The 13,591-nt window shown below is 32.1% G+C and overlaps 1 protein-coding gene across 2 annotated transcripts; it reads right to left on the bottom strand.

The window, feature by feature from the left end:
• Positions 1–794: 794 nt before the first annotated feature.
• On the bottom strand, positions 795–11,768 carry LOC148300424 (lysosomal acid glucosylceramidase-like). Of its 2 annotated transcripts, XM_088274828.1 has the most exons (12): positions 11,494–11,768; positions 10,588–10,724; positions 10,076–10,169; positions 9,292–9,421; positions 8,534–8,690; positions 7,246–7,403; positions 6,398–6,518; positions 5,496–5,612; positions 4,983–5,130; positions 4,275–4,342; positions 2,492–2,769; positions 795–1,430 (listed from the first exon to the last, which is right to left on the bottom strand). In XM_088274828.1, the coding sequence occupies exons 1-12, from the start codon at positions 11,570–11,572 to the stop codon at positions 1,331–1,333; spliced, it is 1,587 nt and encodes a 528-aa protein (XP_088130954.1). In that variant the 5' UTR covers positions 11,573–11,768; the 3' UTR covers positions 795–1,330. The 2 variants fall into 2 exon arrangements, with proteins under 2 accessions (XP_088130954.1, XP_088130955.1); XM_088274829.1 differs by lacking the exons at positions 8,534–8,690; positions 9,292–9,421.
• Between the last annotated feature and the right edge of the window lie 1,823 nt (positions 11,769–13,591).

Below are 13,591 nucleotides of genomic sequence, written 5' to 3'. Positions count from 1 at the left end.
AAGTAAATTGTTTAAATATTTATAATATTGAGAATACCAACAATTAAATTCAATTTGATTAATAGTTTTCGGTTGAAAAATCACATGGAAGCTACAAAAATTTATTGCATATTAAAACATAATTTTAGTGCGCAAAGAATGTTAAACGAATTATTTTTAACTATACCAATATTATTAACGTAATACAGTTCATCGATCATTTACAGAAAAAAAGTAAAAAGCGTTAATTTGAAGCTTCGTTTCAGGGATACGCCGATTAATTTGAAAGAATTATTTCTGTAACTAATGCGACAGTCACTTTGTGGTGAGATCTTCTGCTATTTTTTCCATGTTCGCTCGTTAGGTGGACCATATGGCCAACACGAGACGTCTCCAAGTCTTTCTGTCGCGTGCCATCTCCTTGGGTTCCTCCCAGGTCAGTCCGGCATCTCGAATTTCTATTGAGTATTGTCGGTGAATGGTCGTCAGCGGCCTTCCGGTGCGCCGGAATCCTCGGGGTTTGAAGGAGAGATATGAGGGGTTAATGCTCTCAGGTGGCATTCTAATTTTCTTGGCCAGTTTCTTGTTCTGAGCTTTGGTCAGGTGCCAGGACACACACGTAAAGCAACACTGTTAATATCTACCTATTTTCATTTTGTGTTTAACTTGGTAAATACTACTATTTCATTAAATGATTCAGCACTAACTTTGTGGAATGACATGTTGATTATTTAAAAAAAAAGCTCCTAGAAGATGAAAACATCTTCAAGTTTTCGAAACTAGTCGTAAGTACATATAAATAAAACTCCTTAAAGTGGTATATTCAAGTGTTTATTTTTTTTAAATACTACTATTTCCATTAACTTTCTACACATTTTGCCTTTTTACCATAGTGGTTCTATAAATAGTTGTATTTACTAAGTAAACCTCTAATTAATAATAAAGAATGATGTCTGTAAAAAACGTACTGAAAAACGTCCTTTAATTTTTTCAAAAGAGAATTTAATATTCAATTTTTTTAAAAAAGGAAAATAAACTTGTATTGTTGTGTCATACTGCTTAATTGCATAAATTACAGTTTTTTCATAAACATAATAAAATATTTGATTTAAGCGAGTTGGGTTTTTTGGGAGAGTCATCATGTTCGTACTGGGGTGCACGCGGTTCATGACTGACCTCGCAGAAGAATCAAAAGCCGATGAAAGGTGTGTGTCGAATTGTTGTATATCTTCTAGTATTATGATTAATATTTTTTTAATTGAATAAATTCATCCATGAACAAAACAAACATTACAATAAACTCGTTTTGTAATTCGGAATCTCAAAATGCAAACTATCACAAATTGTCGAATCACCAATAGATAACAGTGTGGATAGATCTTTGTGGAACATTAATTGTAATTTTTCCTTTTCGTTTTTCTTGAATTATAACGGTCCTTTGGAAATCTGTCCTGGAAAAAAAATTATATCTATCAGTATCTATCTTCTACAGGATTTAGTCGATCACGTTAAAACTGCATTCATATGAAGCGTGTGTCTTTGGGTATGGATTTGGACCACAACTGCATGAGTGGAGACTTGACAAAGCATACATCTATATTTTATTTCAATTTACCATCCGCATTACAGCAATGACAAGTACCATGCATTTTCATACACAAAAAAAGAAGAAGAAAATGACTAAAAATTGTTTTATAATCATAGTGTAGATAGTTAGAAATGAAGACTCTACAGAGCATATTTGGTCTACGAGATAGAAAAGGGAACACCAGCATAAGAAAAATAAACGAGATCGAGGATCGAAGACGCCGTTAGGTGGAGAAGTCAACAAAGAAGACAATGGCAGGAGCATGTGGGGAAAGTGAAACTATCCACGACCAACTCCAAGGTAGACGACTTCCGGGCTAACAACAAAATATATGGATTGACAGCTGGGAATCGACATAGAAGGAGGCTAATCCCTCTTGAAAACAGCCCGTAAGGCCTACACCAAGGAGAAGAAGAAGAAGAAATATCCATAAAAAAAGAGTGGCTAGGTTTAGATAAAATCATCACTAACATTTTTATGCTAAGTACTCGTTCAAAGGTATGTAGCATATTTTGACCTTTCCATTACTATCGATGAGGTTTCTTTCTATATTGACCCCTTTCCTCACTCAGACGATGCATTGGATCGATTCGGCATCAAATTTGCGTTAAATAAATAATTCTAGTCCTACGTTCCAAATTGTTGAACAAGAGGCTAGATTTTTTTTCAATTATACAGAATATTTTTTTTTAATAGCCGTAAGGGTATGAAAATTGAGGGAAAAAGGTAGGTCCTTTTATTGAAACGAGGATAACAAGAATAACAGAAGGAAAAAATATGTTTGGAGTGGAATGGCCGCACATGTAAAAGCTTGCGTGAATTGGACAAGTTACTGATAATAAAAACGATTTTCTTGAGTACTTCTAAAATAAAACTAAATGTAAATTTTCTTCAGAAATGCAGAATACGTTTAAAAGTACTTACGGATTGTAAAATACAACTGTGATTCCATTGTCGGGTCTCAAGAAAGCCACGTGATCGATAGATCCGGACTTGGTCTCCGAGAGAACTCTTCTGGATCCTCTCGGTATGAACTTGCTGAAGTGGCCGAGGGCATAGAACGAGGGTTGCTTCAAGAACTCGTCGTCTTCACTAATCACCACGACTGGACTAGAAATTATTGCATGTCTCCAATTCGGTTTTTTGTTTCTATCTAGAGCCATATTCCAATCCACCCATCCCACGTAATAGTGACGTAGACCCTTAAAATCAAACAATCCTGTTTCAGAAAAACCGTACAATGCAGAATCCGAAAAAAATTCTATAAATTTATTATTTTCAATATTCAAAGTCCCAAAGAAGAATCTATTTTTTTTTTAAAGTTCCGACTATTATTTTTTCTCCAACCTTCCCTTCCTGGTGTTGTGTACCTAGTACACATTGCTTCTAATAACCATAATATCTCTATAAATATAATGAATATAAGGCTTAGATTTTAGGTATTCCTCCATACCATATTTACGCATTGATTTTAAAAATTATATAAAAATAATCAGAATTTATCGGGTACATCGGAGGTATTATATATATATATATATATATATATATATATATATATATATATATATATATATATATATATATATAAACAGCGCGTGAAGAGTGTGCGGGAACCGCGACTATTGCGTACATGCACTGTATAAGTGTGAGGAGCTCAAAGCTCAATGTTCTCTAGCTAGCGGTCAGTAGCTCTTGAACTCCCGACAAGAGCGGACCTATGCTTGTTTCGTGAGCGTTGTCAGATGGTTTTTTAATGTTTTTAGCAAATAAATCTAAATTATTGTAATTTTTTCTTCATTTACAATTAATTAAGGTGATTAGCTATGAATGTCCGTATCTTTCCAATTAAAAATCGCTAATTTTTAAGCACCGGAAGGAAAAGGTTAAGGGTGAACAATAATTAAATCTAAAGAAAAGTTCATCTTCGAGATACCAACATGACTTTACAGCACTCGTTCGCAAACGAAGTCACATCCTTGGAGGACCACTACTAGACTCCGAGAAGGTGAAGCTCATAGCACCAAGAAAGGTCGTGAGCTACATGCCTCACGTAGGTCTTGAGAGTGAGCTATGACACAGAGGGAGGTCACAATAGACCTAACATAAGGGATGCTAGATCCCTTGACCTCATAATAAAAAATATTTAAAAAATACTGAACAATACCTAAATGCAATACCAAACAATTACAACAGAACTTAAAATATTTGGGAACCAAGTATTTCAATAACCTTCCTACAAATATAGAAAAAAATAAAGATATTAAAATGCTAAAAGATGAATTTTATAAAAGTTTATCTGTGAAATAAAAAAATACACACACACACAAAAATTATTAAAATAAAAATTAATTATATTATTAACAAACATAAAATTAATTATACATTCATGTAGGTCTTGAGAGTGAGTTATGATACAGAGGGAGGTCACAATAGACCTAATATGGTCGCAGTGACATAAAAGATGCAAGATCCCTTGATCTCACAAAAACAATCAATAATAAGTTTATGTCCCTCTCCAAGCACAAGAGCTTAGTCTCTTTATTGGAGTGAACTACATTATTCATTTTAAGATTGTAAACGTAGAAATGTCAAGAACCTTTTTTTTATGTAACCATATTTCGAATGGTGTGGGAGTTCTTTTTTCTCTGCCAACCCCTACGGAAAGCGGTGCGATGGTTCGTTAGTTGTTATTTATATAATTTTCTACCTCTATGATTCTCATCATGTACTCTTCTGCAATCTTCCAGGACCCCAGAGCAGTTTTTCTGAATGAAACTGGAAACACAAAAGTACATTAGACATCAAAAATATAAAAAAAATAATTTTTAGTTTTTAAAGTTTGCTTTTGTCTTTTAACGTCGATAAGTATGTTAAAAAAAAATTAAATTAAATTTTTACTTGGTAAATACCACTTTTTCTCAAAATCTACTGTGACACGTGTTTCGATGCATTCCGCATTATTTTCAAACACCGTATGTGAGGCTAATTCTAAATTTTAGAGTTGGGTCCTTGGGACGTTGAAGGTTGAAGAGAGGGTAGGAGATGTTTGTTATTTTTATTTATTCATTAAATTTTTAATATTTTTATTTCTTATCAGTGGGAACATACTACAGGGGATTACGGAAACTGTAATTCCCTCTTGCTAGCTTCAACTCTAGAGATCCATAGAGCACCGCAATTCCCATTAAATGATAATAAGTTCAAACATTTATTTCACCCCCTTCCCCCTGGAAATTGAATCCGGGACCTCCCAGAGCTGTAGCCGAGAGTGCTGACCATTATACTACGAAGGCCCTTTATTTGCAACATAGTGGAAACTAAAATTTCATTGCAGAAGCCAGACCAAAAAATCGTGTCGACCGGCGTTATTTGAGTTTCAAAGGAGAAAAATAGGAAGATTAAAAATCTTTCTTACTTATAGCTGACTCGGTTTGAAGAATATATTTATCGGGAAAGTTATTATGAACCTCACTCATAGCAGTGGGTAGATCAATGTAAGAGTCTGCATACCAATGTACGGAGATGCCATCAATGTACCGCATTACGTTTTTGTTTTTCGCCATCTTAAACAAATAAGTTTTTTTTACCTGGATTGGAGATCAGTATTGCAGACAAAAAACTTTATACATAAATTTATATATATATATATATAAATATATATATATATATATATATATATATATATATATATATATATATATATATATATATATATATATATATATATATATATATATATATATATATATATATATAACATATATATGTTTATACATAACAAAAAATAACAAACCCCATAGATTTAGACTTTATATTTAAATATTAAATTTTCATATTTTGGAACTTGTTTTTTTGTGGTATACTGAATGAAATAAGTGGAAAATTAATAATTAAAACTAAAACTACAATGTACCTTTTGAAGACTTACCTCATTTACGTACCAGGGGAACAAATACATTGAGTCATCTACTGCCAAAATTTGAATATGAGAATAATTAGGATGATTCTTGATCGTTGGTCCAAAATTTTCAGCAATCCATTTGGCCTACAAATCGAGGAAACGATAAGGAAAATATTCAACTACGATGATTTTCACTAGTAAATTGGTGTATACTAATGTCACTTTTTATGTTAATAGTTTATATTATTCAAATAATCTATTCTGTATTCTACAGGTGGCGCAAAATTTATCATTCTATCGGAAGATGTTATAAATTATGCATGGCGTCGTGCGTCCATCATTTATGAAATTTGTACACAGCTGCTTTCAACGAAAAAATTGCAGGCAAATAAATTGCAGTAATCAAACAAAACGGGCACAAATATGTATCGACACTGGTGACAGTCACTTGACGGATACTCGTATAATTTTTTCCACTTAATAGAAAAAAATTAAAGATTCAATTAAGGATTCGTCACTCAAAATATTTTTTTTTTGTAAAAAAAAAATATGTTTAAATGAAGACAATCGGATGATTAATTTTGTGCCACACTTAACCTGTTTGTATACTGCAGCTGTCTAGTTCACAAATGTCAAATATGATTGACGTAAGAGATGTTATTTTTGTTAGTATCTCACCTTAATATGAAAGATATGTGGTGTATAAAATAGTCACCATACCAGCCTACGGTATTTACTTTAATTTTAGCAGGCAGTTGCTTAAAATTTCGCATCAAGTTGCTTTAATTTGGACCTACAGTATTCTTAGTTTTAGCAGGCATTTGCTGTCATTTAGCAGTCAGTTGCTTAAACTTTAGCAGGCAGTTTCTTAAATTTTAGCAGGCAATTGCTGAAATTTTAGCAGCTGGTTGCAAAATGTTATAACGTACCTGCTGGGAAGGCGTCCAAGCTACTGAATTTATATAATTTAAAGAATATCCTAACACCGGCTCATTTCCAGTAGTGATGCCCCAAAAATTCAAATCATTTTTCTCATATTCTTCTAAAAACCTGAAAATGAGATATAATAAATTGAGCACAATCGTCGTTTATATATAAATTCCAAGGATTTCTATTTAAAATTATTATTTATAATTTACATATCACTTTTTCTTCAAATCTAATGTGACACGTGTTTCGATGCATTTCGCATCATTTTTAAAAATTGTATGTTGTGTTTGAAATACCGCATACGGTGTTTGAAAATGATGAGGAATGCATCAAAACACGTGAATGTGTCTCAATAGATTGTTAAAAACAGTGGTATTCACTAAGTAAAACTTAAATTCAAAATGGATAGATTGTACCACAATGCGACTGCCGAATCAATTAATGAAATAAAATTATGATTTTATTAATTTGATTCGGCAGTCACTTTGTGGCAAAATCTATTTATTTTTAATTATGTTTTACTTACAACATTTTGAGTGTGTCTAAATACTTTTTGTCAGCCCCGTAAATGCCCAGACTTCCAAATTCTTCTTCGTATTTGATAAAATGTAAAAAAAAGTAGGTTTTACTTAGTAAATACCACTTTTTCTTCAAATCATTGTGATACGTGTTTCTACAAAATTCGCTTTATTTTCAAACACCGTGTGTGAAACACATTCTAAATTTTACCGAATACATCGAAAACCGTGTCACAATAGATTTTTTGAAACAGTAATAATTATTATGTAAAATATAAATTAAAATGTCAATTTCTAGTGCTGATCTAACGATCATCCTGTATAATTACTTGATGTGGTAGTCTGCATACGCCTGATAATATTTCTCGAGCACAAAACCTCCACGAATTTTTCCGTTAGTTTTCATCCAACTGGGTGGAGACCAGGCAGAAGCGAATAGTTGTATTTCTTCCGCAGCCGTTCTTTGAGCTTCCTTAATAAGTGGAATCTGAAATAAAATGCTGTTTATTTATAAAATTTCTCAGAATTTATCATTAAAACAAATTATAAGGATCCTAACCAGAACCTAGACAGGACACCGAAGAAGACACAGAAGACTGAAACACATGTCAAAATTTTAACTTTAAGTTTTTTACTATTTAAATTCACATACAAAATCCAACTCTTACATAAAATTATACTAAATCTTGCCCTTAACCTTTACCATAACTTAAATGTAAATATTTTTATTAAACATCACCTATACTCATTCAAACTTTAATTCATTTTGTCAGAAAACTTATATAAAATCATGGCATTCAACTCCTGCCGTGTTGAGTATATAACATAGAATTTTGTCTAGCCTCACACCAGTCTGATGATGTCGGTTACTACGTAACCCGGTTGCTGATCAAATACAATTCATGTGGAAAAAGTTACATTGTTGTTATTTTATTTTAAAAAATACTGTATGATTCCCCAGTCTGCAGATTTTGTATGGAGGATAGCGAAACACCCATCCACATTCTCTTTAACTCTGACGCACTCGCTTGCAACTGAAGTCACATCCTTGGAGGTCTACTACTGGACTCCTGGAGAAGGTGAAGCTCCTAACACCAAGACAGCTCGTGAACTACATGACTCGCGTAGGTCTTGAGAGTAAGCTATAACAGAGGTCTCAATAGATCTATTATGCTCGCAGTGACACAAGGGATGCAAGATCCCTTGACCTCTTCCATAAATAAATAAAAAATAAAAAAATAACAAAAAAATACTAATTATGACTACAGTGGAAAACCGAACAAGATTTTGAAGAAAAACAAGGGTAAGTGATATTTTTTTAATAATATTAATAACACCCATACTAATTGAAAATAAATATTTATTTAATTTATTTAGTACTTGGCGGCAATCGAACCCGCGACGCCAGTTTCGCAGCGTCCACCCAACCACGCCACGGCGCCTATCATAGGTCTTGTAAATATCCAAAGTTCCATATTATTCTTAATCTTTGTTAAGATATCAAAATGTAGACCATTTTACGTTCGTAAAAAATACGATGATTGACCGGCATAATGTTCTAGAAAAATGATAATCACATCTTAATTTCTTACATATCTTAAAACCTTCAAAACTCACTTTGTAATCGAAATCTTCGCGAGTAAGTGAAAAATTTGAAAAGGTTACATCATCCACTGGTAGCTCAGCATAGGCATAAATGTGTGTGGAAAAATCAGACCCAGCAATAGGAACCCTTCCCATATTATACTCCAACCCTTCGTCACTGAAATAGGATCTGAAAGACAGAATTCAGGAGATTTCAGTTGTCCGTAATGTTGTAGTTAGGGCGTTTGGCCACCATGCTGGAGGTTCCATGTTTTATTCTCAGAGGAGTGAAATAAATACAACATAAGTGTTTTCTACATTCAAATATATATATATATATATATATATATATATATATATATATATATATATATATATATATATATATATATATATATATATATATATATATATATATATACATATATATATATATATATATATGTATATATACATGTATATATACATATATATATATAAAAGTCGTAAAAAGTCGGACAAAGTTAGAAACTGTCAAAACGTAAAATGTTCAGGAAGGCCATTTAAGTCACTTTTGCTTGGCAAGAAAATAATCATTTAGTCATTTTTAACAAGTCAATATTTTATACTTCTAAGTTTAATACCGCTTTGGGATTTTTTCAGGGCAATGGTCGCTATTATTTTTCAAAACCGGACTGCCGGACGGTAAAATTCCGTGTAGTGCACAAGCCCCCATACTCGTACAAAACTCTTTTTCGTTACTAAGTGCCTTATTTATTCATTAACTCATTTTATAGTTCATTAAAAGTTACCTTATAAAATTATCCTGTGCTTTTTTACTCAATGAATATACGTTTATACCGGTAGCATCGCTGAAAGACCCCCCAAATCCTTTGATAGTCTGGAAGATAATATTGCTGTTGATTTCTATGGAAGCCAAACCTGAAATTCAGTTGATTTTGCTTAAAAGGGATGCTTGTTCATTTTTGAAGCCACGTATCTAAGCCATTTATCCTGAAATGGAATTCAAGTTCAATTGGTTGGGACAGTATGTCCCTCTCTTAGGACAGTACGTCGATTACTTGAAACATTGTAAGACATTACCTAAGATTCAGTCATAGATGCATCCACATATGTTATTTAAAACACCTTTTAGTTAAAGTTTTTTTTTAATTGGACATAATTAAAATAAAACACTCTACTTACCATCCATAGCTTACTTTGTGTAATACCACTTTTTGTAACACACAAAGTAAACAATAAATGGTAAGGAGAGTCATATTATTTTTTGACGTCTCATCAAAGATGAAGAAGAATATGGAATTCTAAGCATTTACGGGGCTGACGACCGTTATAGGCTGGTTTAACATTCACCAATTCTACCCATTATTGACACCACACTATTCAAATTCCTAAATAATATGAACATAACTCCTGTAATTGGGGATAATCCAGATTTTTGGAACAAGTATTTGGACACATTAAAAATGTTGTAAGATAAGGAGAGTGTTTTATAACCATACCACAAAGTTATCAATGCTTTTAATATACGAAATATAATTGAAATACTTCGTCCGTACATTTGCTCTTACTTACGTGGTTCAATGATGTCATTAAGTCGATGTCTAAAATACTGTATATGGTTGAAAGGTTCCAAAAAGCCTTCAGATTTGTGGAAACGTTGAGTTTTCTGAAACAAAACACAGGGTACATTACATTAGTATCAGCGATGAACCGTGAAGTTTCATATAGAGAGGCTAAATATCTTGCTGAAAACTTTATATACCTTCCAGATCATGGTCTATCACTTCGTTTTCCCCATGAAATGACATTTTCCGATCCTCGCCATAGCACATTATTTATTCTTCAGTAATTCCTTCTCTGTCCAAGCGGCCAGACTATGGGATGATTTATCTCTCCTTGTAAAAAAGGCACCTTCTCTGATATCTTCTAAGAAACGTCTGAGACATTACTATCTACCATAAGACTTCCATCTGTCCATCAAACCTCATTCCTAATTTTTTCCTCTACCTCCTTCCCAAAACTGCCTTCTTCATTTGCTTTTTTTATCATTAATTTGTAAAAATGGAAAAATGGAAAAAACTTACTTGGTTTGACGTATAATGTATGTAAGAACCTGGAGGCTGTGGAACAACTTTGGGTATTTCATCACAGTAGTTGGCATTACAGACACACACGAAGGAACTATGGGTATACTTTCTCTGCAGACAAGGTTTTTCTTGTCCTATAAACATACGCAAAGTTTTTCTTAATCTCACATATTATTGTGAATATACTTTTTTAAACTCTTATCTGCACCCAATGGTGGATAGAGGACTGCATTGTAGCAACGCGGTATTATCACTATCGTTAATTGCATGACGGCAAGGTGATGATCAGCCCTGCGCTTCTTGCGTCAGTCCAGGGTGATATTAAATAAATGTGACAGTAAAATTCACCCGTATTTATTTTGACTCCCATTGATTGTCCTAATGAAGAGATAGAACGTCTCAAAGCCGGTAGATTAAAATTTTGGTGAGTGGTCATACTGACGTTACTAATATTTTATTAAGAAACACCAAAAGAAGTCAAAATAAATAACTACAAAGTAAATGCCTTAAATGTTAAAAATATTCATAAAATTATACTTTCAGATAAATATTGACATTTAAAAAATAAGACATTACAATACAAAAAAAAATCAATGCTTTTTGTACATGTATCGAAAAAAACACAAAAAAATTATGGCATCACGCACAAAAATTATATTATAAATAATACATTCATAAGGGTTGGAACCAGGACTCGCTAAATATTTGCTTAAACTGATTTTAGTGCACGTTCTCACTCTGTTAATTTTAATTTCACTCTGAAATTTTTTTTAGGTTATTTCGAAATTTCAAAGGGGTGATATTTTTAATCCTGCATTTTACAGGTGCATATATGTTTCAGTTAGACAATGAGACAAGAATTATGTAATAAAATAACAAGAAATAACTGTTCAAAATACATACCGCTAGAACATTTGTTGAGGAATACCAAAATTATTAAAAAATTTGAAATCAAATAATTTTTATCTTTATTACTTATCATTTTATGTTAAAAATTATACTTATTAAACTAATTTAAGTTAAACGAAACGAATTATTTTTGTTAATGGATTAGTGACGTTTGAATTGGTTGAATTAATACAATCATCGAATGATTTTTAAATGAATAAATATAAATCGATCACGAATGTCAGGTAGACATCTTAGTTCAGCTCTAACACATTGCTTATTAATAAAGTGTATATTTTCCTATTCATATATACGAGAAGATAAACAGTATCGAACAGATTAATTGAAACAAATTTTTGTTGTTGTTGTATTTTCGTAAAAAGTGTTGTAAAATATTTTGTTTATTAGTTTTATCACAAATTAATATTTAATATGATCTCATTTGGGCTCAAGCAAAGATTTTTAACCTTCTCGGCAGCTATTATATAAGGTTTTGGCACGTGGATGCCATTTCTTCATCTCGAAACCATACCTGAACTGTGGACAAAATGAGCTTTTCCACCGTAGTGCTATCAAATTTGGCGATTCTTACAGATTGCCGATATATTTTCAATGAAGTTTTTATCTGGCGAAATTCTTGACCAGTTCAACGCAGATCATTGCTTTTGTGTGAAAAATTTATTTGTTTTTTTTTTTGGATTTGTGGCACGGGGTTCAATCCTGCTAAAATATTCCATTACTATTTGACCTTTGTTTTTGTATATCTGGTAGTATTTTTTCCAGTGGCATTGGGTGATACTTCTCGCTATTCATCATCTCAGTCATTGAAAGAAGCAGCCCTGGTCCATAATACGAGGACCACCCCCAAAACATTTTTTTAAGAAGGTGTTGAAAATACGAAGAAAAGTTTTGTTTCAATTAATCTGTTCGATACTGTACATTTGGTGATCACGTGGTATTAACCTTTGTATTGACATAAAATTTCGCAGACGTCTACATACATATAATCAGTTGGCTTACGCAAAAAGTATGACATGAAAAACTAAAAGCTGATTATTATTTTTTTTTACTTAAAGAATACCTTGGGATGGTATTAAAGATAAACATGTTGTATTTTGTATATTAAAAGCATTGTTAACATTGTGGTATGGTAATATAGCACTCTCCTTATCATTCATCGTTCACTATGTGTAATAAACACTAATCGTGACACTGGTTTCGTAATAATCATTCCATCATAAGGTCGTTGAAACAAATTTTATTACAATCTAACATTTATACAAAATATTAAAAAAATTAAAGAGTCTAAGAATACAAATTTGACATCTTTCTTTTTTTCATTCTGTTTTATTTAGTACATGAAATACATTATTTATTTGACAATAGAATATTAAAGCTAGTTTATTAAGACGAAGCAATGAACAATAACTAATAATATTTAATAATTTTATTGGAATACGGAATGGAATTTTTAAATATTTAAAGCAAAATTAGCAACAAAAAACGTTCATGAATTTTAAAATTTTTGTACATTAAAAAAGCAAAACACAATAAATCTATGCCATTATGGCAATTTTTAAAAATAGTGTATAAATATAATTCTGTAATAATCTATTTTTTGACAAAGATGAAGAAGAATACGGAAGTCTAGGCATTTACGCGGCTGACGACCGTCATAGGCTGGTTTAAGTGATCACTTTACAAACGTGTAACATTTAAATAAAAAGCTCAATAAAAAGCTTTATTTCATCTCACCAATAGGTGTCTCTAGTGAAGTTCTAGTGATTCAAGAACAAGGTTTTTTAAATGGTTCATATATACCTATATATAGAACTTGATCGATGTGTTTGTCAAAAATGGGTAGAATTGGTGAATGTTACACGTGTGTAAAGTGATATCTTAAACCAGCCTTTGACGGTCGTCAGCCCCGCAACTGCCCAGACCTCCATATTCTTCTTCTTATTTGATGAGATGTCAAAAAATAACATGAAAAATAACTCCTTTAATCGGAGATAATTAAGATTTGCGAACAAGTATTTGGACACACTCAAAATGTTGTAAATAAATTCTAGTTATTTATTTAAGACTGTGCACACACTGACATTAACACCCG

Source organism: Brachycentrus maculatus, unplaced genomic scaffold (genome assembly GCF_059751285.1).
Source record: "Brachycentrus maculatus isolate JH-2025_06_01 unplaced genomic scaffold, ASM5975128v1 h1tg000717l, whole genome shotgun sequence".
NCBI lineage: Eukaryota > Metazoa > Arthropoda > Insecta > Trichoptera > Brachycentridae > Brachycentrus > Brachycentrus maculatus.
This window is presented reverse-complemented; position numbering and strand designations above follow the sequence as displayed.

Excerpts from the sequence above, each read along its gene's own strand:
- LOC148300424 (XM_088274828.1), bottom strand. The coding sequence starts at position 11,572 with ATGATAAGTAATAAAGATAAAAATTATTTGATTTCAAATTTTTTAATA. Across the intron at positions 10,725-11,493 it reads CCTCAACAAATGTTCTAGCG|GACAAGAAAAACCTTGTCTG; the intron begins GTATGTATTTTG and ends GTATGTTTATAG. Across the intron at positions 6,519-7,245 it reads TATGCAGACTACCACATCAA|GTTTTTAGAAGAATATGAGA; the intron begins GTAATTATACAG and ends TCTCATTTTCAG.